This window comes from Pongo pygmaeus, chromosome 7, assembly GCF_028885625.2.
Source record: "Pongo pygmaeus isolate AG05252 chromosome 7, NHGRI_mPonPyg2-v2.0_pri, whole genome shotgun sequence".
In the NCBI taxonomy this organism is placed as follows: Eukaryota; Metazoa; Chordata; class Mammalia; order Primates; family Hominidae; genus Pongo; species Pongo pygmaeus.
This window is the reverse complement of record NC_072380.2, coordinates 157228405-157252942: the sequence shown is the minus strand read 5'-3', so window position 1 is coordinate 157252942 and position 24538 is coordinate 157228405. Positions and strand designations below refer to the sequence as shown.

At 55.2% G+C, this 24538-nt stretch overlaps 1 protein-coding gene across 27 annotated transcripts in view; it reads right to left on the bottom strand.

Moving 5' to 3' along the window:
• The window catches only part of MROH1 (maestro heat like repeat family member 1), a 118679-nt gene that overhangs the window by 9252 nt on the left and 84889 nt on the right, over positions 1-24538 (bottom strand). For 18 of the 27 annotated variants that reach the window (XR_008504241.2, XR_008504243.2, XR_008504244.2 and 15 more), the window contains 19 exons: positions 14077-14184; positions 13761-13905; positions 13597-13637; positions 13206-13347; positions 12709-12761; positions 12176-12283; positions 11743-11862; positions 11322-11444; positions 10366-10512; positions 10252-10278; positions 9268-9390; positions 8942-9021; positions 8385-8499; positions 8182-8277; positions 7448-7552; positions 5323-5458; positions 5080-5192; positions 3714-3866; positions 2147-2301 (listed from right to left, as the gene is read on the bottom strand). Coding sequence is in view for 22 of the 27 variants with exons in the window: in XM_054499273.2 (XP_054355248.2) it covers positions 2147-2301; positions 3714-3866; positions 5080-5192; positions 5323-5458; positions 7448-7552; positions 8182-8277; positions 8385-8499; positions 8942-9021; positions 9268-9390; positions 10252-10278; positions 10366-10512; positions 11322-11444; positions 11743-11862; positions 12176-12283; positions 12709-12761; positions 13206-13347; positions 13597-13637; positions 13761-13905; positions 14077-14184 (2090 nt within the window). In the remaining 5 variants the exon portion in view is untranslated. Of the gene's footprint in view, positions 1-2146; positions 2302-3713; positions 3867-5079; positions 5193-5322; positions 5459-7447; positions 7553-8181; positions 8278-8384; positions 8500-8941; positions 9022-9267; positions 9391-10251; positions 10279-10365; positions 10513-11321; positions 11445-11742; positions 11863-12175; positions 12762-13205; positions 13348-13486; positions 13638-13760; positions 13906-14076; positions 14185-24538 lie in introns of those variants that run through there. The other 9 variants (XM_063669300.1, XM_063669305.1, XM_063669299.1 and 6 more) reach the window with 3 other exon arrangements.

The following is a 24538-nucleotide window of genomic DNA, read 5'->3' as shown; positions in this document are numbered from 1 at the left end:
ACCCAGGCTGGAGTGCAGTGGGGTGATCTCGACTCACTGCAAGCTCCGCCTCCCAGGTTCATGCCGTTCTTCTGCCTCAGCCTCCCCAGTAGCTGGGACTACAGGCGCCCGCCACCTCGCCTGGCTAATTTTTTGTATTTTTAGTAGAGACGGGGTTTCACCGTGTTAGCCAGGATGGTCTTGATCTCCTGACCTCATGATCCACCCGCCTCGGCCTCCCAAAATGCTGGGATTACAGGCGTGAGCCACTGCGCCTGGCCATGCCTGGCCAATTTTTATATTTTTAGTAGAGACAGGGTTTCACCATGTTGGCCAGGCTGGTCGCAAACTTCTGACCCCAGGTGATCCTCCAGCCTCCCACACTGCTGGGATTACAGGTATGAGCCACAGTGCCCGGACTTGATTCCACTCCTATATACACACGAAAGAGAAATGCATGCTCTACCCACCAACAGACACTCCCAGGAACATTCAAAGCATCGCCATCCCCAGCAGCCCCAAACCAAAAACAACCCGAATGTCCATCACCTAGAAACAGACACACGGTGCAGCGCACACAGCACCCGGCACTGCCCGGCAAGGAGGAAGGATGGGAAGCAGCACCGCCGTGCTAAGCAGAGGCTGGGAAGACCCAGCACACAGCACAATCGCCAAAACCTCTAGTGGTGGCGGTCAGGTGGCCCTGACCCTCTAGGGGACTGAGGGGCACATAGGAGCCTGCTGGGGACTGGACACCTCCTCTGCCTTGACCTGGAAAGTCCCGCAGGGCCCAGTGACTCTGTGCTTGCCCTTTGCGTGAGCCATGCCTCCACGGAAAGCGAAAACTGATGAGCCAGGCGGTAATCACGGAGGAAATACAAGTCAACGCCGGCTGTGCCCAAGAACAACAGTCATGACGACTCGGATGCCCAGCAGCCCAGCCAGACCCAGACCTCAGCCTGCATTCGGGGCCCATGCTGGACTTCAGCGAGGACACATGCAGCCACCTTTAGGGCAAATGCTAAAAGAAAAGCAACAGACTGCAGGATTGCAAACTGAGTGGAGAAAGTGAGGTAAGAGGGACACTGTCAATCTAAAAAAGGATAAGAAAGAAGATTTTTAAAAAACAAAACGTGTAACAAAGACGCAAAAGATATGACAGTGGATTTAAACTCCCTCTATCAGTAACAAAATGCAGCTATTTACCATGCAAGAGATTTAAAACAAACACACAGAAAGGTCAACAGTACCAGGAAGGAGCAGGCCCACCAGACAAGTGCACCTCTGAGCAGAAGGTGCCTGCGGGTCCCCCCTGCCAGGAGGAAGTGGGCATTGCAGCTTGGATGCACCTAATGGGAGGGCCTCAGAGCATATGAAAAAAAGCAAAGCTGACAGGGTAAAGGGCCAGGTGCAAGGAAACCTGCGTCCCCACGGCAGCCTCGTGCCCCCGCCTGCCAGGGGAAGGGTCACTCTGCCTTGCCCAGCATGGAGTCTCCTGGAGGTCATAGGAAGGCAGGTGCCCCTGGGCCAGCCTCTGTCCACGACTAAGATGGCAAAGAAAGGAAGGGCCAGCAGACCCATGCTCCGGAGGCCTCAGTGAGGAAGGGGGACCCCACTGGGCTGGTGGGTGGTAGACACGCCCTGCCCTTTGCTGGAAGCTGGGAGGTGTGAGTTTGGGAAGACATAGTGATGTATGGTACAGACAAGGTTGTCCTTGGGCTCCTGAGGGGGCTCAGATCAGGCAGTTCCCGGGGGTCTGCTCACAGGCAGCAGTGGATGCCCTGCAGAGGACAAGGCTTGGGGCAGCTGGAACCAAGACACAGGGTGAGGGGCAGCCTCCAGTGTGTGCTGGAGCCTGGGGCCGACAGAGCAGCCAGGCAGTTTTGGGACCTTAGAGGAGGGCAGAAACAGCAGCTTCCCTGTGGGGGTGCTGTGCAGGGCCCACCGGGGCCAGTGAGGATCCCAAAACGCCTGGAGAGGAGCGGTCCTCATGTGTACCTGAGAGACTGGGGCCTGTCTCCATGTCACTTTCTGTCCCACGTGGCCTACAGCCATGGGAACTCATGCAGAAAGCTGGGGTGCAGAAAGTCGGGGTGCAGAGCCGGGTGGAAGGCTCGGGGAGCATCATTCCAGAGGGACCCCTAAGCCTAGAGTCTGAGCTAGGTACCTGTCCAAGGGCAAGGGGCTGCCCAGGAGGCTGGACACCACGGCCGAGCAGTGCTGGGTGGCCAGGAGGTACACGCTGTGCTGGGCGGCCGGCAGGACGTGCTCTCCCTGGGCCTCCTGAAGCTTTGAGCGCAGCACGCTCACGATCTCGGGCACCTGTAGATGGGCGGGACACGGTGGTCAGGCCATGCATGGGGGACAGCTGTGGGCACACCTACGCCAGCCCAAGGGGGTGGGGCCATGAGGGAGCCCCATGAGATGCAGAGCTCCATACTGCTGGTGCCAGCCTGAGGCAGGGCCAGGATTCCCCGTGGGCCACGGACAGCCCAGAAGCCAAGGAACTGGAGCCACGACCTGGATTCCTCGTGCAAAGTGGCCAGTGCCCTGGGAGGTAGAGGAAGCGCTGAAGGCACATGTGACCCAGAGGCTGGTGCGGAGCTGGGCAGGCATCCAACACAGCCAGCGGCCCCATGCCCTCACAGCATGCCTGCTGGGTCCAACTCTCAGGCTCCCCTGGCAGGCCCACCAGAGGCAGGACCCACACAGCTGCCATCTGCACTCCTGCAGGAGTTGGGCTGGGGACCTGGCGGGGAGGGAGAAGAAGACAGATTCCCAGACCGAGGCTGGAGCTGGGCCTGAGATGGAAGGATTGGACTTGGGGGCCTGCGAGTTTGCGACTGTCCTGCTGCTCCAGAAAGCAGGTGAACGGAACACGGGGGAAACATGGGCCGGAGGACGCTGGCCCTGGGACCCCCAGGCCCACCACAAGTCCAGCAGCAGCATAGCATGTGCGCCTGACTCTGGGGGACGGCCTTGTCACGAGGAGGCTCCCTGCCCACGGTGGGTATTGGCCTGGGAGTCTCCTCTCCAGCCTCAGCCATGGTGACCCCTACTGCCAAATGCCTACTGCACAGCTGGAAAATACCACGATGTGGGGTGAAAACAAACAAAGCAATGGGCCATGAGGTCAGGCTTGGCTCGCCCTGGGGGACGGCTGACAGACTGTGGGCTCAGGGAGACATGAGTGCTTTCACCCGCCTTTCCACTTCCTTTTCCCCCCTTATTCTCTCAGCACTTGTTTTTGCCAAATTCTAACCCCTGTCTTCAGACATAAGAGAAAGATTTCTCCATGGTAGTCCTGTAGGGAGAGGGGGCATAGCAGTGAGGGCCACACCCGAGGAGGGCTGGGCAGGGCGGTCCAGGACAGGCCAGGGCCACCCTGTTTTCTCCCGCGGTGCCACCTCTCCAAGAGCCACCTCCCCGCCCCTGCCTTGCCCGCCCCACCCCACCGCACCCTCTCCCAGCTTCTCCTGGAGCCACCACTCCACTCCTGCCCTGCCCGCCCTGCCCCTCCCCGCCCTCTCCCACCATCTCCTCGAGCCACCGCCCCGCCCCCCCGCCCTCTCCCACCTTCTCCTGGAGCACGCCGCCCCGCTCCTGCCCTGCCCGTCGCACCCCACCCTCTCCCACCTTCTCCCACCTTCTCCTGGAGCCATCACTCCACTCCTGCCCTGCCCGCCCCGCCCCCTCCCACCATCTCCTCGAGCCACCGCCCCGCCCTCTCCCACCTTCTCCTGGAGCACGCCGCCCCGCTCCTGCAGCAGGCAGTTGATCATGACGGTAGCTGCTCGGGAGCAGTTCTTTTCGGGATCTCCCAGGGCCTCAAACATGGTTAGCAAGAGGCTGATGAGCTGGTCTGGGGGGAGGCGCTTGGCAATAATCTAGGAGGAAGGCGATGCCAGAGGTTAAGGAGGGAAGGGGGGTACCCCAACGCCACTCCTCCGAGGCATTGAGTCTCAGAGGCTCGTGTTAGGGCGGGAGGCCACGCCCCTTCTTGCAGCCCGGCCCCAGCCGCCGGGCCCTGTGCCTTCAATGAGCTCGCTGCACGGGGGTGGGGTCTCCTTCTCCAGAACTGCCAGGGCCCGCTGGAACCTGGGCGGGCTCCTGGAAGGTGGTGCCTGGGCAGCTGCAGGGCTGGGGTCACAGCACCCTCCTCGGGCTCCTTCTGACCCGTGAAGTGGGCTGGGAGCAGCCCTGTGGTGCAGTGGCCCTGGAGCTCTCTAGAACACGGGGTCAAGGGCAGATGAGCCTTAGCTCACACCTGTGATCCCAGCACCAGAAAGGACCCTGGTGACCTACCCCTCCTTCCTCTGCAGGAGACACAGTCTCTGGACCTGGAAGGCCGTTCCTAAGCACCAAATGGAGACAGGCCGTGTTCCAGCTTGGGGACCCACATGAGAGCACGGAGGGAGGGGCAGCTTTCTCATCCCCTTGGAGGGACTTTTTTCCCCCCCGCCCCCGAAATGCAATACTTTAATAATACTCAAGCTTGTGTTGTGAGCTGAGCCTCAGAGTGGACCAGGCAGGCACAGGTCGGGGAGGGGACGCAGTGCCCAGGGCCATCCTCCCTTCAGATGGTACTGGACAAAGCACCTTGACCAGCTGGAACCAAGGGCAGGGCCCGTCCCTGGCCCCTTGGCAAGAGGGCTAGAGCCCGCTGCACCCTGCAGGCGATGACCCTAGCCCCCCATGTGGCTCTTGGATAGCCTCTGGGGACAACTCCACACAGGGCAGCCGCTGGAGATTCTGTTCCAGAAACCTGCATCTTCATGAGCAGGCCAGGGTGTCAGTGGCAGGCAGAGGGTGGCTGGGCCTCATGGCACCCCATTCTCTCCTCGGCCTCTGCCAGGTCTCAAGACAAACAGCACCTTCCTCTCGTATGGACTGCACTGCCCCAGCGTAGGTGGGGGTGGGTGATGGGGCCAGTGCAGGGCAGCGCCGGCAACTAATGCAAACACCCAGGCCCTGCCCCGTGCCCACTGGCCATGGGTGGCACTTACAGAGGCTAGGGGAGGCCAGGTGCTGCCTGGGAAGTCCCTGTTAGCCCCAGATAGTGCCAGCCTGCCTTCCGGCCGCAGAGCTCCCAGCTGGTACCTGGCCTACACTGTGGCAGGTGTGGAAGAGAATGGCGGGGTCAGGGTGCACGAGGCCATCCTTGAGGCTGAGGAGCCGCTCCGCCACGTCATCGCGGTAGTCCCGGGAGAAGCCTGAGAGGCGGCAGGAACAAGCAGTCGGGCCCAGGCCCTCCCTGGCGATCCCGCAGCCTGGACTCTGCACCTCATCCCTCCAAGCACCCCTGCACGACCACTGGCCCCCACACTCCTGACGAGGGCTCACCCTCATAGCCGAGCTGGAGGTAGAGCAGAGAGTAGACACAGTCCACGGCCTCCTGGCGGGTGGCAGGCCACAGGTCCGCACACCGTGGGGAGAAGAGGCCGATGAGAAGGCCCAGGTTGTGGAAGGGCACCAGGGCCTGGAGGAGGAGATGCCTGAGCTATTGGAACGCTGGGATGGGTGGACGCCACCTATGCCACCTGTACCCAGAGGAGGGCTGGAGTGTGGCCAGGAGTGCTGCTGGTGTCCACGAAGCCCTGGGCCGTCACTGTGGCCAACACAGCTCCCAGTGAGTTCCTCCCTCCCCTCCCGCTGCAGCGTGGGTGCTGCTCAGCTCAGCTCTGACCACACCTCGTCTACACCAGGGCCACACAGGCTCCCAGGCCGGGCCCCTACAAGAAGGAGGACCAGGCCATGCCGATGTGGGCACGCAGGCATGTGCAAGCGGACGGACAACTGGGGTGAGGAGGGGGCCCCAAATGGGAGGAGTGCACGAGCTCTGCCAATTTGGGTGAGGGGCGGGACTGTACAAGACCCCCTCACACGCTGACTGTCCTGGTCCTGCCTTCCAGAGCCTTTCTGCTCTCCTCAGTCCTGCCCCTCCCATGCTCCTATAGGCAAACACCTTCCTCCTACTTCCACACCTCCTCCCCAGCAGACGCACCTGTCCCCCTCCCACCACCTGCTCCCTCCTCAGCCCCCACATGCGAGGCCTTCCTGGGAGGTGCTCCCACCCTGCTCCTGGGCTCAGATGGAAACCTGGTATCTACTTGGGCACCATTGATGAGAAAGAATTTCAAGTCAGAAGGGGAAGGTTGGAATGTTAGAGAAAGACTGCAGGGTGACCAGCCACTGTCCTTAGGCTGGGCATCCATCACACCGTGCACCAGGGTGAGCTTCAGCCAGATCAGGGTTCTGTGATGAGCAGGCCATGAAAGCATGAGGTGGGAAGAGCCCTGAACACACGAGATTTGGCCACATAAAGAATGAAAGTTTCAGCCAGGCGCAGTGGCTCATGCCTGTAATCCCAGCACTTTGGGAGGCTGAGGTGGGCAGATCACTTGAGGTCAGGACTTCAAGACCAGCCTGGCCAACATGATGAAACCCCATCTCTACTAAAAATACAAAAATTAGCCGGGAGTGGTGGTGGGCGCCTGTAATCCCAGCTACTCGCGAGGCTGGGGCAGGAGAATCGCTTGAACCCAGGAGGCGGAGGTTGCAGTGAGCCAAGATTGCGTCATTGCACTCCAGCCTGGGTGAGAGCGAGAGACTCGGACTCAGGAAGGAAAGGAAGGAAAGAAGGGAGGGAGGGAGGGAGGGAGGGAGAGAAGGAAGGGAGGAAGGGAGTGAGGGAAAGAAAAAAAAAAGAAAAGAAAAAAAAAGAAAAGATAGTTTTGGTGCATTAACAAAAGGCCACGTGCAGGGGGCTCACATCTGTAACCCCAGCATCTGTAATCCCAGCACTTTGGGAGGCCGAGACAGGAGGATCACTTGAGCCCAAGAGTTCAAGACCAGCCTGGGCAATGTAGCAAGACCCCATCTCTACAAAAAAGAAAAGAAAATCAACTGGGTGTGGTGGCATACACCTGTAGTCTCAGCTACTCGGGAGGCCAAGGCGGGAGGATCACTTGAGCCCAGGAGTTCCAGGCTGCAGTGAGCTGTGTTTGCACCATTGCACTCCAGCCCGGGCAACAGAGTGAGACCCTGTCTCAGGGAAAAAAAGAGAGAGAAAAGAAAGCCTAGAATAATCCTGATAGACGACAAAAAGATATTTAGCAAAATCTAATATCTGTTCCTGATAAAAGTTCTCATTAAAACAAATAGATGCTTCTGGAACATGATAATAATATCGCCAACCAAATCAAGCACCGCGCTCAACAGTGAAGCCCTGGAGACCAGAGGTGCACGTTCCTCCCGGCTAACAGTGGGCCCCTGATGACAACAGACTCTACTCTGAGCAGCTATCCCTGACAACTCCTGGCCCTGACAGGCCCTCAATCCACATCTCAAGGAAGAGGACTGTGGCCTGAGCTGGGGTGGTGGCCAGAGGAATCCAGGAAGGCAGCTCACACTCTGGGTCATGAGTGCCACAGGAAGCAGCACCTGGGCCGGGGACCCAGGTACTCACGCTGACACGCAGGTGCTCCAGGAAGTAGCGCAGCAGGAGGGCGCTCAGGCCCAGGGCCCGCGCCCGCTCGTGACCTCTTGGGGACTTGATCCACGGGCTCAGGTGCTGAGGAAGAGGGGGCTTCACACAGGTACTGCTCAGAGGGCAGCCCTGGGGGCAGGAGCCTTGTGCATCGTGGGCCAGCTCAGCGTCCCTGCCAGGCCATCCTTCCCGGGCTACAGGGGGCCAAGCCGGGGACCCAGAGTGGTGCCAGCCTCAGGCCACCGTAGCTCCTCTGGCCCTGCCACTCTGTCCTCCAGTCTGGTCACAGACACAACCCAGCCCAGGTGGACCCAGTGCCAGCCAGGACTGTGGAGGGACAGGGTGGAGGCCACCTTGGTCCTAGAAGAACACACTCCGAGCATGGGGGTCGGCCCCACCCTAGCCCACTGTAGTGCCACCCTGGTAGCTCGGCTCCCAGTCAGGAGCCATGAGTACCTGTAGGCCCCTCCATCCCCACGCCATGCAGTGGCGGGAGAGGACAGGCTCCAGAGGCCCCACCTGGGTCAGGGCCTCCCCAACTGCTTGCCAGCCCAGATGGGAGGGGGTGCACCTGCCTGTTCATAAACCACCTCCAACTGCAGAGAGCACCAAACGGTCCCTGTGGTGCCCACATGTGGAGAGAGGGCCAGCAGCCAGGTGGAGTGCCCTCTGTGCCCCCATTCCCATCCCCATGACAGTTCCCCGCTGCACACCTCAATCATGATCTGCAGGCCTTGGGGGGTCATGTTCCGCTGCAGGAGGCTCGTCAGCAGATCCTCAAGGGCGTGCAGCGTCTCCAGATACAGGGACTGGAAGGAGAGCCAGGCCGTCCAGCCCCACCAGTGACCCTGCGGCCTACAGTGGCCTCCCGCCGCTCTCACGGGTGTGGACACAGGCAAGAGAAACACGGGGATACCTTCTGGCAGCCTCCGTCCTCCTCCTTGGGCTCAGGCAGCAGGGCCATGACGCTGTGCAGGCAGCCACGGATCACATCCGCCCGGGCCTGCTCGTTCAGCGCAGGCTCCACAGAGCTGAGAGGCAAGTTAAGGGCCCCAGACAATGATACTGAGGCTGAGGCTCAGACACCCAGCAACCTCCAGGCCTGTGCCGGCAGCACAGCCACTGCCATGTTTACTCTGCTCCAGACCATGGTGGCACCCACGCAGCATGCGCATACACACGTATGCACACGCACACACAAGGCACGCACAGATGCACACACAAGGCACGCACGGATGCACACACACGTGCACACACACGCACATACACACGCGAGCACACATGCACACATGCACACATGCACGCACAGGCGCACGCACGCACATACACATGCGTGCACACGCACATACACACATGCACACATGCACGCACACATGCACACACACATGCGCACACACGCACACACGCACACAGGCACACACACGCACGCACACACGCAGCTGCACGGGCCTGTGCAGAGGCAGGAAAGGATACACCAAGTAAGTGCAGGTGAGCATGGCTTTCTTCCGAATAGGTGTCCTCAGGGAGTCTGGAGGCTCTGCCCTGATGAACTCCTGGGTGAGGCAGGTGCATGACTCAGCCCTTGGAGGAAACGCCAGCTCCCCTCCCTGGTCAAGCTCTGTCCCCCAGCCTAAGTGACAGGCGGGGCCCGAGGAGCAGAGCCCCATGTGTCCCTACATGGCCCCTCCCACGTTCCCAGGCTGTCTTCACGTTGTCACCCTCAGTGCCCCCAGTCCCCACCTCTGGCCTCAGTCTCCAAGAACCTGCCCGAGGACCTGCCAGGCCACGGCCACGCTCACCATCATCTGTGCCACCAGCTCTGCTTTCCGGGTGAAGTGGAAGGAGCCAGCCTGGGTGCTGCTGCAGATGGCGCGGCTGACCATGCACACACTCTGGACAAGGCACAGCTTCAGGGCTGGGTCCTGCAGGGACGCAGGGCTACAGGAGATGCCCACGCCTGCCCTCCAGGGCTGAACCCGCACACACCCCCTTTTCTTTTCTCCGAAGCCAGAGGTGCTGCACTCTGCTCTCAAAGGAGCTCTCTAGCCAGCCCTTTTGCTTATCAAAGTCCGTGTGGAAGAAGCCGGGGGCCACCCAGGGGTTCCCCCGTGTCACACTTCAGAGAAGACAGGCCACAGAGCAGACACTGTGTGGTGTGACCAGAGGGCCCCCCACAGCAGGAGGAGAGTCCTCCAGGGAGCACTGAAGGGCTGGGAAAAGAACCTCTCAGAACAGCCCTGCCCTCCCAGCCACCGCAGGAGAACCAGAGGGCCTGTTCTTCAAGGAGGGGCTGACTGTCCCGAGAGAGGGGCTTGTCAGGTTAGTGCCAGGGAGGCCAGAAGAGAAACTTGTTAGGCTGGGGTGAGGCCTTGGGGGTCAGTGGAGCCTCCACTACCACTTCCACTGGCTTTGGGCCTTGGCCCCTCTCCTAGGTGCTCACTGGGGTCCGGGGAGGTACAGCCCCCACAAGCACTGGGGAGCAGAGCCAGAGGAGGTTCCAGCTGTCCTGGGACGGGTGGGGCTGGCTGAACTCCCTGGGGGGCGACAGCCCACGACCCGGCCCCTTGGAGGCGCAGACACCTCCCTTCTTCCCACTGCCGTCCAGGGCCCAGGCCAGGGCAGGAGCCCTGGTGAAGCTCTCGAACGCCTCCTGGGGATGGAGACCAGGAAGCCCCAGCAAGCTCCAAGCTCCCCCTCCGGCCTCTGCCCATGAAGCTCAACCCGCCCAGAGGAGAGCCGAGAGGGGAGAAGCCAGTCCAGCACTTAATTCCTACACACTGTACCTTGGTTTCTACCTTTACTCCTAGAACCTGAATAACGAAAAGTGAAATGAGTTAAGATGTGACTCCCCGGCAGTCCCAGCTCCCCTGGCATGGCAGGCCCACCGCAGTGCCCACCTTGGTGTTGAAGTGCTGGCAGATGTTCCGGAGGATGTCCGACTCCACCTTGGCCAGCACCAGCTCCCGGGGGGCCCGGGCCGCCACGTGCCCGTAGCACAGGATCAGAGCACTCTTCACCTTCTCCACCTCGTTCTCACTTCGATCCTGAGAGGCCAGAGGAACCAGCGGGACTGCAGTTACACAATTACACTCCCCGACGGGAATCCTTGGCCTCAGAAACGCCTGAAATCCTCCCAGAAGAAGGGCCAGAGCCAGTCAGTGACAGCAGAGGTGTGACCCAGCCATGCAGGGCACCGCCTGAATCTGGGGATGGGGAGAGCCTCTTTGAAAGGGGCAGGAGCACAGGCAGCCAGCCAGGCATGGGCCCACTGGGTACCGAGTAACAGAGGGCCAAGGGTCAAGGCAGCGCAGCCATGTGTGAGAGTCAGGCAGGAGGCAGCTGAGAAGAGCTCGAGGCCCCACCCTTGCTGCGCTGCAGATCAGCCTCCATCTGCACAGCAAGGGCTGGGAAGCCCTGCATGCTTGGTCCAGCCCTGAGATGCTGTAACTGGGACAGTTACGGGAGACAGAAAATAGAGGGACCACAGCCGGGTTAGGGGCCTGTGGCAGGGGCCCACTCCTTCCTTAAACCAGGCTCAGGCTTTGCCAGCACAGCTGGTGGTTCGGCAAGAATGCAGAATCGGCCTGCCCCGGCCGCGAGCCCCTCTCATCACCCATACCTGGCAGAGACGTGGCCCTGGCCACAGCTACGTTTGCCTCTGGGAGGCCATTCTGCCGCCCTCCCCACTGGGAGCACCCACACACAGGCCCCGCCCATGGAAGGAATGCAGGAGCAAAAACTGCTCCAGGGACACAACCAGCTTCCTGCCCCACTCCAGCCCGCAGGGCACCCCCTGAGCCTCAAACTTGTGGATAGACAGCTGTCCCCAGCCCTGCACCGGTGTCACCCTAACCTTAAAAATGTTGAGAATGCCAATGGATTTTCTGAAGACCTCTGACCTCACGAAGTCCTCCAGCTGGGCCAGTGTGTCCTCGAGGTGGGAGATGGCACAGATCCCGAAGCAGCAGGCGAGGCCCTGGGGGGCAGCACACTTACCCCGGGCAGGGGAGGGCACGCGCTGCCACACACGCACGCACACTGTCATGTGTGGACACGGGCACACCCACATGTACACACACGCACACACCTGCATACACATCAACATATCGTGCACACACCCTCTCTGTGCATATACGCACACCACATGTGTATGCACACAGGCACACACAGGCATGCACAGGCATGCAGGCTAGCCGGCTGCCTCAGAGAACAGCAGGTGCCACCGTCCTCCAGCCCTGGGTTGTCTGGGGCTTCTGTAGGGAGAGTGGCCCCACCTCGCGTTCTGCCTCCTCCTGGTATCTGGCCGTCTCCAGCAGCTCTTGAAGGTGCTTCCTCACCACCTCCTTACTTGAAGCAGCACCCAGGGTGGTTCCTATGCATTTGTACAGGAAGTTCTGAAACAAAACCAGAGAACATGGCTGTGCCTGACTCCTGAGTACAGGGAGACCCAGCGCTGCCATGGGGCTGCCCCTGGGGTGCACCTCCTGCCCACAAGCTGATGAGAACTGCAGGGTGAGTCTGGGGCAATATCTGAGGAATAAGGGGTGGGGCCGGTGGGCTCTCGCACTCTTGGCCCTCAGCCACCACGAGGAGGCTCTGCCAGGCCACCAGGGCCACGGGAGACAGGGCCCAGACAGCAAGTGACAGACACGAGACCCAGGACTCAGAGCCCAAGTGCCACACCAAGAACGCCAGCAGGCGCCCCACCTTCTCCTGGGGTGCCTCGTCGTAGCAGGGCAGCTGCCTGCACAGCTCCAGGCTCAGCTGGCAGATCCACGCGTTGTCAGAAATGATGGCCAGGGTGTCTCGTAGGAACTGCAGGCCAAGATGCCACTGAGGGGCTGGGAGCCCGACCCCTCACAGGGCGGCTGGAGTCTGGGCACATCCCCATGTGCTGTGGCTGCAGGGGCTGCAGACCGCCTTCCAGCGGAGGCCGGGGGCAGCAGAGCCAACCCTCAGGGGACAGCCATGCCGCAGTTGGCTCACCAGGCAGGGTGAGAGGTGGCCGGTGACGCTCGGGGCTGTGACTGCTAGAGGGCCGGTGCCTTGTCACAGCAAGTCCCCCACTGCAAGGCTGCTGCGGTCTTCAGCCTTGACGCTGCCTGATCCTTGGCTCCCCAGCCAAACCACGAGGTGAGGTCGAGGCAGGTGGCCCAGCCTCTGCCACCCCAGCACCCCCCAGGCCAGACAACACCTTAAGGCCCAGGATGGGCCGTGTCCCCACCATCCCCGGCCCTCACCATCAACAGCTTCTCCTCCCACTCCTCCTGTAGCAGGGTCTCTTCTGTGTGCTCTGAAACGACAGCCGTGCAGGCCAGCCCACCCCAACACGCACGCGTGGGGCTCAGAGCCCAGCACCTGCCCTGGAGCTGGGGATGCTCAGCACAGACAGGGCCCACGACAGCCGTGCAGGCCAGCCCACCCCAACACGCACGCGTGGGGCTCAGAGCCCAGCACCTGCCCTGGAGCTGGGGATGCTCAGCACAGACAGGCCCCACCGCCCTGCTGCCCCCCACCTGCTCCCAGGAAGCACCCAGTGGGAGTGCTTTTCAAGCCCCAGGTCATCTGGGGCCTTTCTTGGACCACAGGGGAGACTGTTTTTTCCAATTATACAACCCTAGTTCCCACTGGCCACCCTAGTGCCACTTGGCAAAGGTGGGGTCAGAGCTAGCACCCTCCTACTCTGAGACCTGCCCTCCCCACAGGGCTATGCACCCCATCCTGACCCCGGCCTCACCATCCAGGTACCCCAGCAGCAGCGGGACAGTCGTCTCCCAATGCTGACCCAGCAAAGGGTGAATGTTTGGGTGCAGAACACTGAGGAGGTGCAGCGCTGCCACCCCACGTCCGTCCCCCAGGTAGGGGCTGGAAGACACAACCTGAAAAGAGGCAGCGTGGGAGCCGGGTCTGAGCAGGGAGCACTGGCCATGCCCACAACCTGCACCTGCAGGGCCACAGCACCCAACGGGGGCCTGGCTCTTCCCAAAGCTGGGCCGCCCACCTAGAGGAAAACCACACCTGAGCCCTGACCACGGCTGCCCACTGAGAAGGTAACCCCTTCCAAGCCTGGGTGGAGCACAGGGACACAGAGTGGGGCGCCGGGCACGCTGTGAAAGGGTGAGGCTCACCAACAGTCTTCCGGTTACAGCATAGGGAGACGGGAGGCTCGCTGGAGATGAGAGGTGGAAATAGTCAGTGGGAGGCTGCCTGTAGCCCTGGGGCGGGTGTCAGGAACTGGAGGATGGGGAAGTGGGGACAGGAGCGAGTAGGTGGGGTACGGTGTGGCACGCACCATGGGCGTTGTACTGGATGAGGAAGGCATCTGCCCCAGCCTCCTGCCTCTTCTGCGCCAGATGCACGAGGCTCCTGCAGAGCGGAGTCAGGGCCCCGGTGAAGCGCACAGGGATGAGGAACTGGAGCAGGTATGGCCAGAGGACCTAGGGGAGCAGAGGGCCTGGTCTGCATCCGCCCAGAGGGAGGTCCCATGCAGATAGGGCCCTGCCAGAGCTCCAAGGTGGAGACAGACCCTTTGCTGGGCCTAAGCACCCTGGGCCACTGCCCTGGAGAGCTCTGTTGTCGCCAGGCAGGGACGGGTGCTGTGCACTCACGTGACTCATCCTGTCCACGGTGGTGCTGACCAGGTAGAGGGTGCGCACGCTGATGGCCCGCACACTGTCGGCCTTGGGGTCCTTGCTGCCGGGGCCTGGCTTCTCAGGCTGGAGGAAGGCAAAAGGCAAAGGCGTGCATGGGCGGCCGTGGCTCTGGGCCTGAGGACGCAGCCTGCCCGGAAGCAGGGCAGACCCTGGGCCTCGCCGCAGGACATGCAGACATGTGCACCACCTGCCACAGACAGCAAAGGCACTCTCCGCTAAGATCACCCAAGAAAGCAGGCTCACCTGCCTCAGTTCTCATCTCCACAACAAGCAAAACCTTGAGCATTTGCTAAGCCACTGACTCCATAAAAAATCACTGCTCGTGACGTTGCAATGCCTGCAGGGGAGGGACGGGATAGCCTCTGTGGGAACGTTAACCATGTCAGAAAACCTGGTTCCCACCAGGACACCACCCAGCCTCGGCAGCCACAGTGGGCTGGATGCCTGCCGTCCTCTCTGTACGCTCAGCTCCCCGGAAGGTGTCCCTGCAAGCAGACGACTTCTGTTTCCCACACGTTCCATTCAGGTTTTGAAATACCAAAAAGTAAAAGCTCAACCACAAAGCGGCATATTTGGAAAAACGGCAACACTGCAGGGACTTCTAATCCCTCTCTTTCAGAAGCCAAAAGTCACACAGAAAAAAAAAAAATAGTGATATTTAGGCCTTGAACTTCAATTTTTACAGTAGGTGCTAAAAATATAGATAGAACTTCATACCAAACATACACTTTGAAATCCTGACCATTAGGCCAAAAATAATATTGCAACCAACACTTAAAAGCAGAAATCAACCTGGCCAGATTCAATATAACAATAAATCTACAACACCCATGAAAACCTATCGACTGGAGATTTTAAAGATCATAAAAGAATCATTTGTGTTAATAAAGAAACCAAATAGAAACTGCAAAATACCTGATAACGAACATTGAGGACATACTCCAACTCCACCAGAAACACAAACGTTAGGGCACAGACCAGGGACAATGCCTATGCGAAAAAATGCACCAAAAGTACCACAACAGGGAAACAAGGAACCACAACAGGGAAATGAGGAGCCAAGAACAAGGAAAATCCCAGAGACAGGGTGTGAAAAAGTATAACCGTGAAATAAAGAATTCAATTCAGGAAACGAATAATATAACGATTCACTGAGGAAGAAATTACTAACTTGGAAGAACAGGCTGCCGAAGACTTCAAGGAAGAAGAAATTTAAAAAGAATGGAAGAAGAAAAAGCTAAAAGATGTGAAGACAGCAGTGCTAGCCTTCGGATAACAGATACACCAAAGTCAGTGAGACACAAAAACAGGGGCAAGAAATACTCAAGAAATAAAGGAGCGAGCTTCCCAGAAACAAGAGACCAACAGCTCATGGAAGGGTCCGCAGAGCAGAGGCACGGGCAGCCCCAGGTGAGCTGGGACACCGTCCTGCACCAGAAAGGGCAACGGGGCCTCAGGACAGGGGCCGGCGCGCTCGAAGGGTGCTACCGACCAAGTGTGGGACAGTTTGAACACTAAGGCCAGCAACAGGGACTGCACATGGACCCCTGCGTCAAACAGCAAACCACGAGTCCACGCGGAGAGAGATGCATGCATATAAGAATAGGAGAGGCTCTCGCCGGGCGCGGTGGCTCACGCCTATAATCCCAGCACTTTCGGAGGCGGATCACAAGGTCAGGAGATCGAGACCATCCTGGCTAACACAGTGAAACCCCGTCTCTACTAAAAATACAAAAAATTAGCCGGGCGTGGTGGCAGGCGCCTGTAGTCCCAGCTACTCGGGAGGCTGAGGCAGAAGAACGGTGTGAACCCGGCAGGTGGAGCTTGCAGTGAGTCGAGATCACCCCACTGCACTCCAGCCTGGGCGACAGAGCGAGACTCCGTCTCAAAAAAAAAAAAAAAAAAAAAGCCCTCTCCCTCTCCTTTTTTCAGTCTCCCTCTGTTGCCGAAGCTGGACTGTGCTGCCGTGATCTCGGCTCGCTGCAACCTCCCTGCCTCGAGCTCCTGTGACTCTCCTGCCTCGGCCTGCCGGGTGCCTGGGATTGCAGGCGCCCGCCGCCACGCCTGAATGGTTTTTGCGTTTTTGGTGGAGACGGGGTTTCGCCGTGTTGACCGGGCTGGTCTCCAGCTCCTGGCCTCGAGTGATCTGCCTGCCTCGGCCTCCCGAGGTGCTGGGATTGCAGACGGAGTGCAATCCCGAGGTGCTGGGATTGCTCACTCAATGCTCAATGGTGCTCAGGCTGGAGTGCAGTGGCGTGATCTCGGCTCGCTACAACCTCCACCTACCAGCCTCCTGCCTTGGCCTCTTAAAGTGCTAAGATTACAGCCTCTGCCCAGCCGCCACCCCGTCTAGGAAGTGAGGAGCGTCTCTGCCTGGCCGCCCATCGTCTGGGATGTGAGGAGCCCCTCTGCCCGGCTGCCCCATCTGGGAAGTGAGGAGCGCCTCTGCCCGGCCGCCATCCCGTATAGGAAGTGAGGAACGTCTCTGCCTGGCCGCCCATGTTCTGGGATGTGAGGAGCGCCTCTGCCCGGCTGCCCCATCTGGGAAGGGAGGAGCACCTCTGCCCAGTCGCCCAACGTCTGGGAAGTGAGGAGCGCCTCTGCCCGGCCGCCCCGTCTGGGAAGTGAGGAGCGCCTCTGCCCGGCTGCCCCGTCTGGAAAGTGAGGAACGCCTCTGCCCGGCTGCCACCCCGTCTGGGAGGTGAGGAGTGCCTCTGCCCGGCGGCCCCGTCTGGGAGGTGAGGAGCGCCTCTGCCCGGCCGCCCCGTCTGGGAAGTGAGGAGCGCCTCTGCCCGGCCGCCCCCCTCTGGGAAGTGAGGAGCGCCTCTGCCCGGTTGCCCCATCTGGGAAGTGAGGAGCGCCTCTGCCCGACAGCCCCGTCTGGGAAGTGAGGAGCGCCTCTGCCCGGCTGCCACCCCGTCTGGGAGGAAGTGAGGAGCACCTCTGCCCGGCCGCCCCATCTGGGAAGTGAGGAGCGCCTCTGCCCGGCCGCCACCCCGTCTGGGAGGAAGTGAGGAGCGCCTCTGCCCGGCCTCCCCGTCTGGGAGGTGTACCCAACAGCTCCGAAGAGACAGCGACCATCGGGAGCGGGCCATGAGGACGATGGCGGTTTTGTTGAAGAGAAGGGGGGGAAGTGTGGGGAAAGGAAGGAGAGATCAGACTGTTGCTGTGTCTGTGTAGAAACAGGTGGGCATAGGAGACTCCATTTTGTTCTGTACTAGGAGAAATTCTTCTGCCTTGGGATGCTGTTGATCTATGGCCTTGCCCCCAGCCCCGTGCTGTCTGAAACATGTGCTGTGTCAACTGAGGGTTAAATGGATTAAGGGCGGTGCAAGATGTGCTTTGTTAAACAGATGCTTGAAGGCAGCATGCTCTTTAAGAGTCATCACCACTCCCTAATCTCAAGTACGCAGGGACACAAACACTGCAGAAGGCTGGAAGGCCGCAGGGACCTCTGCCTAGGAAAACCAGAGACCTTTGTTCATGTGTTTATCTGCTGACCTTCTCTCCATTATTATCCTATGACCCTGCCATATCCCCCTCTCCGAGAAACACCCAAGAATGATCAATAAATACTTCATAAATTAAAAAAAAAAAAAAGAGTAGGAAAAAATATATGAATAAGAAAACCATATTCTGAAATAAAACTAAAATTAAGAGCACAACATTATAGAGCTTATTGCCTTTGAGAAGCTCAGCAAAGAAAAGAAAAAAAAAGAAAAGATAAAAAAGAAAAGAAAAGGAAGAGAGGAAGGAAGGAAGGAGAAAGAAAGAAAGAAAGAAAAAAGGTAGTTTTTTTTCTGACAAGCATTAGTTTCACTACTATGAAGTCCAGATTGGGAGGGAAAAAAATGTCTGAGTACAGAGTCAGAAATGAGAAATCTATTAACACAATTTCCTTAGAAAACAAAGGAATAACTTTAGTTCTCATTCCTGATTTTACTCTTGTATGAACTTGGTGAAGTAAGGTTCATGTATTTCTGGAAATTACCTACTTAATAAAGAAATTGAATTAAAAAAAAAAAAAAAAGAATAGGAGAGGCTCTGTCATAACAGAGGCCAAAGAACTAAGTACAGCAATATCACTGGAGTTAGAAAACCATCCATGGATAATTAAAAATAATTGATGTTGACTAAGTGTTTATTTACTTATTTTATTTTATTTTATTTTTTGAGATGGAGTCTCGCTCTGTCACCCAGGCTGGAGTGCAGTGGGGTGATCTCAGCTCACTGCAACCTCTGCCTCCCGGGTTCAAGCAATTCTCCTCCCTCAGCCTCCTGAGTAGCTGAGATTACGGGTGCCCACCACCATACCTGGCTAATTTTTTTGTATTTTTAGTAGAGATGGGGTTTTACCATGTTGGCCAGGCTGGTCTTGAACTCCTGACTTCAAGTGATCCACCCACCTCGGCCTCCCAAAGTGCTGGGATTACAGGCGTGAGCCACCGCACCTGACTAAAAGTTTAATCACAAGAAGATGTTTACTTAATCCCAAAGATCTCCCTACAAACTACTTATTTATTACAAGGCAGAAACAGCAACTTTCCAGTGCAGAAACCGAGCATAGACAAGTGATCAGAACTAACAAGATCAACACTGAAACAAACCAACACTAGGACCCCCGATATGATACACTGGTGGGGACATGCATGATTCCATGAGATTCCTCCCAAAACTACATCACCTGGATCAAATCGTGAGGAAACACCACCATACTTGAGCTATTCAACAAAATAACTGGTCTCAATTCTTTGAAAGTATCCAGGTCAACAAACACAAGGGCAGGAGGCTAACAGGGCACAGCAGCCACATAATGTATGTGTCTGGGCTGTAGCCTGCGCCAGAAAGCAGCTAAAGGGACAGAACTGGGATGACCGACGAAGTGCATGGATCAGGTGACATTGTGGCCTCCATGTAGAATTTCCTGATTCCAACATCTGGACTATGGTTGTGTAGAACAATGTCCTTATTCTTAGGAAATAAACAAGGTATTTAGTAGTCAGTGATAAAGGGACACGATGTCTCAAATTTTCTCTCAAATGAGTTGGAAAAAAATTGTGCATGTATGTACCTGTGTATGTGTGTACAGATTACACAAATATCATACAAAGGCATAAGAAAAGCATATACCATGATCTCTTATATAGACATGAAAATCCTCAACAAAATATCAGCAAACTGAACACAACAATGTATAAAAATGACTATAAACCATGACCAAGTAGGATTTATCCCAGGAATGCAGGTTTAACATCTGAAAATCACCTAATGAAATATACCATATCACTAAAATAAAGACAAAAACGACAAGCTCATCTTAGACACAGTAAACAGCACATCAGATCTAGTACTTCATAACAAAACCATTCAGCAAAGCAGGACTAGAAGGTGGTACCCGTGACCTGATGAAGGCCCACAGTGGGAATCATACCTAAATGCTTCTACACAAAGGGAAGGAACAAGACAAGGGTGTCTGCTCGCACCGATTTTATTCAACAGTATTGGACGTTCTAGCTGGGACAACAGAAAATTAAATAAAAGGCATCCAGACTGAAAAAAAAGAAGTAAAACTATAGTTGTAGATGACACAATCCTTATAGAAAATCCTAAGAAATCCAATAAAAACTATTAAAACTAATAAGCAAGTTCAACAAGGTTGCAGTATACAAGATCAATATGAAAGAATAATAGTAGGCCGGGCACAGTGGCTTATGCCTGTAATCCCAGCACTTTGGGAGGCCGAGATGGGCAGACTGTCTGAGCTCAGGAGTTCGAGACCAGCCTGGCCAACATGGTGAAACCCTGTCTCTACTAAAATACAAAAACAAATCAGCTGGGCATGGTGGCACGCGCCTGTAATCCCAGCTACTGGGAGGCTGAGGCATGAGAACTGCTTGAACCCGGGAGGCGGAGGTCACAGTGAGCCTAGAGGGTGCCATTGCACTCCAGCCTGGGCAACAAAGTGAAACTCTGTCTCAGAAAAAAAAAAAAAAAGAAAAAGAATAATTGTATTTCTATACAGTAGCAAAGAATAAACTGAAAATGAAATTAAGAAAATAATTCAGACTGGGTGCAGTGGCTCACACCTGTGGTCCCAGCACTTAAGGAGGCCAAGGCGGGTAAATGGCTTGAGGTCAGGAGTTCAAGACCAGCCTGGCCAACATGGTGAAACCCCATCTCTACCAAAAAAAAAAAAAAAAAAAAAAAAATTAGCCAGGCATGGTGGTGGGCGCCTGTAATCCCAGCTACTCAGGAGGCTAAGGCAGGAGAATTGCTTGAACTCAGGAAGTGGAGATTGCAGTGAGCCGAGATGGGGCCACTGCACTCCAGCCTGGGAGACAGAGCAAGACTCTTTCTAAAAAAAAAAAAAAAAAAAAAAAAAAAGGAAAAAGAAAAACAACACAAAAAAAGAAAGAAAATAATTCCATTTATAATAGCATCAAAAAGAATAAAATATTTATGAATAAATCTAACGAAAGAAGTGCAAAACTTATACTCTGAAAACTACAAAATATTAAAATAAATTAAAGACCTAAATAATAGAAATACATCCCATGTTCATAGATACAAAGATTTTGATATTGTTAAGATGGAACTACAGCCGGGCGCGGTGGCTCATGCCTTAATTCCAGCACTTTGGGAGGCCGAGGCGGGCAGATCACGAGGTCAGGAGATCGAGACCGTCCTGGCTAACACGGTGAAACCCCGTCTCTACTAAAAATACAAAAAATTAGCCGGGCGTGATGGCGGGCGCCTGTAGTCCCAGCTACTCGGGAGGCTGAGGCAGAAGAATGGCCTGAACCCGGGAGGCGGAGCTTGCAGTGAGCCAAGATTGTGCCACTGCATCCAGCCTGGGCGACAGAGCGAGACTCCGTCTCAAAAAAAAAAAAAAAAAAAAAAAAGATGGAACTACTCCCCAAACAGATATACAGATTCAGTGCAATCCCTATAAAAATTCCGGGTGACTTCTGTGCAAGAATTGACAAGCGGATCCTAAAATAAATTCACATGGGAATTCAAGGGACCCAAAATAGCCAACATGACCTTGAAAAAGAACAAAGTTGGAGAACTTGTATTTCCCAATTTCAGAATTTGCTACAAAGCAACAATGTTCACAGCAGCATTATTCACAGGAGCCAGAAGGTGGCAGCACCCCGAGTGTCCATGAAGGGACGAATGGGATAAGCACTTCGCCATCTCCACACAGGGAATATGGAGCCCTGAAGGAGCGAAATTCTAGCAGCGCCAAACCATGGGAGAACATTCAGGACCTCATGCTGAGTGGGAGAAGCCAGACACAAAAGGACAAACGCTGTTTACGTCCACTTATACGAAGTGCCTCGAGCAGTGAAATTCGTAGAGAGAGAAGGTGGATGGTGGGGTGCAGGAGCTGCAGGGGAGGGAAGGTGGATGGTGGGGTGCAGGAGCTGCGGGGGGAGGGAAGGTGGATGGTGGGGTGCAGGAGCCGCGGGGGAGGGAAGGTGGATGGTGGGGTGCAGGAGCTGCGGGGGAGGGAAGGTGGATGGTGGGGTGCAGGAGCTGCGGGGGAGGGAATGGGAGTTAGCATTTAATGGGGACAGAGTTTCTGTTTGGGAACATGGACAAGCTCTGGAGCTGGAAGGTGGTGACGGCTGCACAATAATGTGAATGAGCTTAATGTCGCTGAAGTGTGCACTTAAAATGGGTTGAGACAGTCAAGTTTCTGTTATTTTACCATCATAAAAATGTTTTACTAAAAAGGCAATCATGGCCAGGTGCTGTGGCTCTTGCCTGTAATCCCAGCCCTTTGGGAGGCCAAGGCAGAAAGACTGCTTGAGCCCAGGAGTTCTAGACTGGCCTGGGCAACACAGAGAGACCCCATCCCTACAAAAACACAACTTAAAATTAGCCAGGTATGGTGGTGCCCACCTGTGGTCCCAGCTACTTGGGAGACTGAGGCAGGAGGACTGCTTGAGCCTGGGAGGTTGAGGCTGCAGTAAGCCATGATTGCATCACTATACTCCAACTTGGGTAACAAAGCAAGACCCTGTCTCATAAAAAAAAATAAATAGGCCGGGCGCAGTGGCTCACACCTGTGATGCCAGCACTTTGGGAGGCCGAGATGGGCGGATCACCAGGTCAGGAGATCAAGACCATCCTGGCTAACACAGTGAAACCCCATCTCTACTGAAAATATAAAAAATTAGCCGGGCATGGCGGTGTGTGCACGTAGTCCCAGCTACTTGGGAGGCTGAGGCAGGAGAATGGTGTGAACCCGGGAGGTGGAGGTTGCAGTGAGCCGAGATCGCGCCACTGCCCTCCAGCTTGGGTGACACAGTGACACTCCATCTCAAAAATAAATGAATAAATAAACAAAGCACTCAATATAATCTACCATACTAACAGTCAAAGGAAGAAAAAATTTCACTAATAGATGCACAAAAATGTTTCAATTTTGACATCAATCCATAAAATCCATAATAAAGTCTCAGAAAACTAGAAATAGAAAGGAAGTTCTTCAAGCTGATAAAGGGCATCAATGAAAACCTATTACAGGCGGGAGCAAAAACAGTGGCTGTCATGGAGACAGAGAGTAGGCTGGTGGTTACCAGAGGCTGGGAAGGGTAGAAGGTGGCGGTATGAAGAGAGGCTGATTAATGGGTACAAATATATATTCAGAAAAAAGACCTAGTATCCTACAGATCAGTAGGGTGACTATAGTTTACCCTACTATAGATTATAGATTATAGTATAATCTATTGTACATTTCGAAATCGCTAGAAAGGAATAATTAGAATGCTTCTAGCATAAAGAAAGAACCAACATGCAAGGTGGTGGATATCCCAGTTACCCTGATTTGATCTTTACACATAATATGAATGTATTATCACAGGTACCCCAAGTATATGTACATCTATTATGTGTCAATAAAAACAAGAAAGCAAGCCCACTTTGGGCGTGACCTTATTTCACTGAGCTTTGCTTTACTGTACATCACAGGTGCTGCATTTTAACTAAGTGGAAGGTCTGGGGCAGCCGTGTGTCCAGCGAGTCTGTGGGCGCCTTTTTCAACAGCATGTGCTTGGTGTGTGTCTCTGTGTCACATTTTGCTAATTCTTGGAATATTTCAAACCGTTTCATTAATATTATATCTGTGATGGTGATTTGTGATTAGAGATCTCTGATGTTACTATCATAATTGTTTTGGGGTGCTATGAACTGCAGTATATAAAACTGCAAGCTTAATCAATGAATGTTGGGTGTCCTGACCCACTGACCAGCCACTCCCCACCTCTCTCCCTCTGCTAGGGTCTCCTTGCTCCCTGAAACACAACAATATTGAAATTAGTCCAATTAAAACCCTACAATCGCCTCTATGTGTTCATGTGAGAGGAAGAGCCGCACACCTCTCACTTTAAATCAAAGGCCAGAAATGATTAAGCTTAGTGAGGAAGGCATGTCAAAAGCTGACACAGGCTAAAGGCCAGACCTCTTGTGCTAGTCAGCCATGTTGTGAATACAAAGGAAAAGCTCTTGAAGGAAATTAAAAGTGTTACTCCAGTGAACACGGGAACGATAAGAAAACAAAACAGCCTTATTGCTGACATTGAGAAAGTCTGAATGGTCTGCATAGAAAATCAGACCGGCCAGACATTCCCTTAAGACGAAGCCTAATCCAGAGCAACTCTTTTCAACTCTGTGAAGGCTGAGAGCAGAGAGGAAGCTACAAAAGAAAAGCTGGAAGCTGGCAGAGGTTGGTTCATGAGGGTTAAGGAAAGAAGCCGTCTCCATAACAAAAATACCAAGGTGCAGCAGAAACTGCTGATGGAGAAACTGCAACAAGTTGTCCAGGAGATTAGCAAAGAGCATTATTATTATTATTATTATTATTATTATTATTATTAATTTTTATTTATTTATTTATTTTTGAGACAGAGTGTAGCTCTGTCGCCCAGGCTGGAGTGCAGTGGCGCCGTCTCAGCTCACTGTAGCCTCTGCCTCCCAGGTTCAAGTGATTCTCCTGCCTCAGCTTCCCGAGTAGCTGGGAATACAGGTGTGGTCCACCACGCTTAGCTAATTTTTGTATTTTTAGTAGAGACGGGGTTTCACCATGTTGGCCAGGCTGGTCTCGAAGTCCTAACCTCAAGTGATCCGCTGGCCTCAGCTTCCCAAAGTGCTGGGATTACAGGCATGAGCTGTAATGACTGCAAAGGAAAAGCTAAGAGAAAACAAAACAGCCTTATTGCCGGCATGGAGAACATTTTAAGAGCATTTTATTATTTCTTTCTTTGTTTTTGTTTGAGACAGAGTCTTGCTCTGTCACCCAGGTGGGCAGATTGCTTGAGCTCAGCAGTTTAAGACCAACCTGGACAACACAGCCAAACCTATCTTTAAAAAAACAAGACAAAACAAAACAAAAATAGCTGGGCGTGTTTGT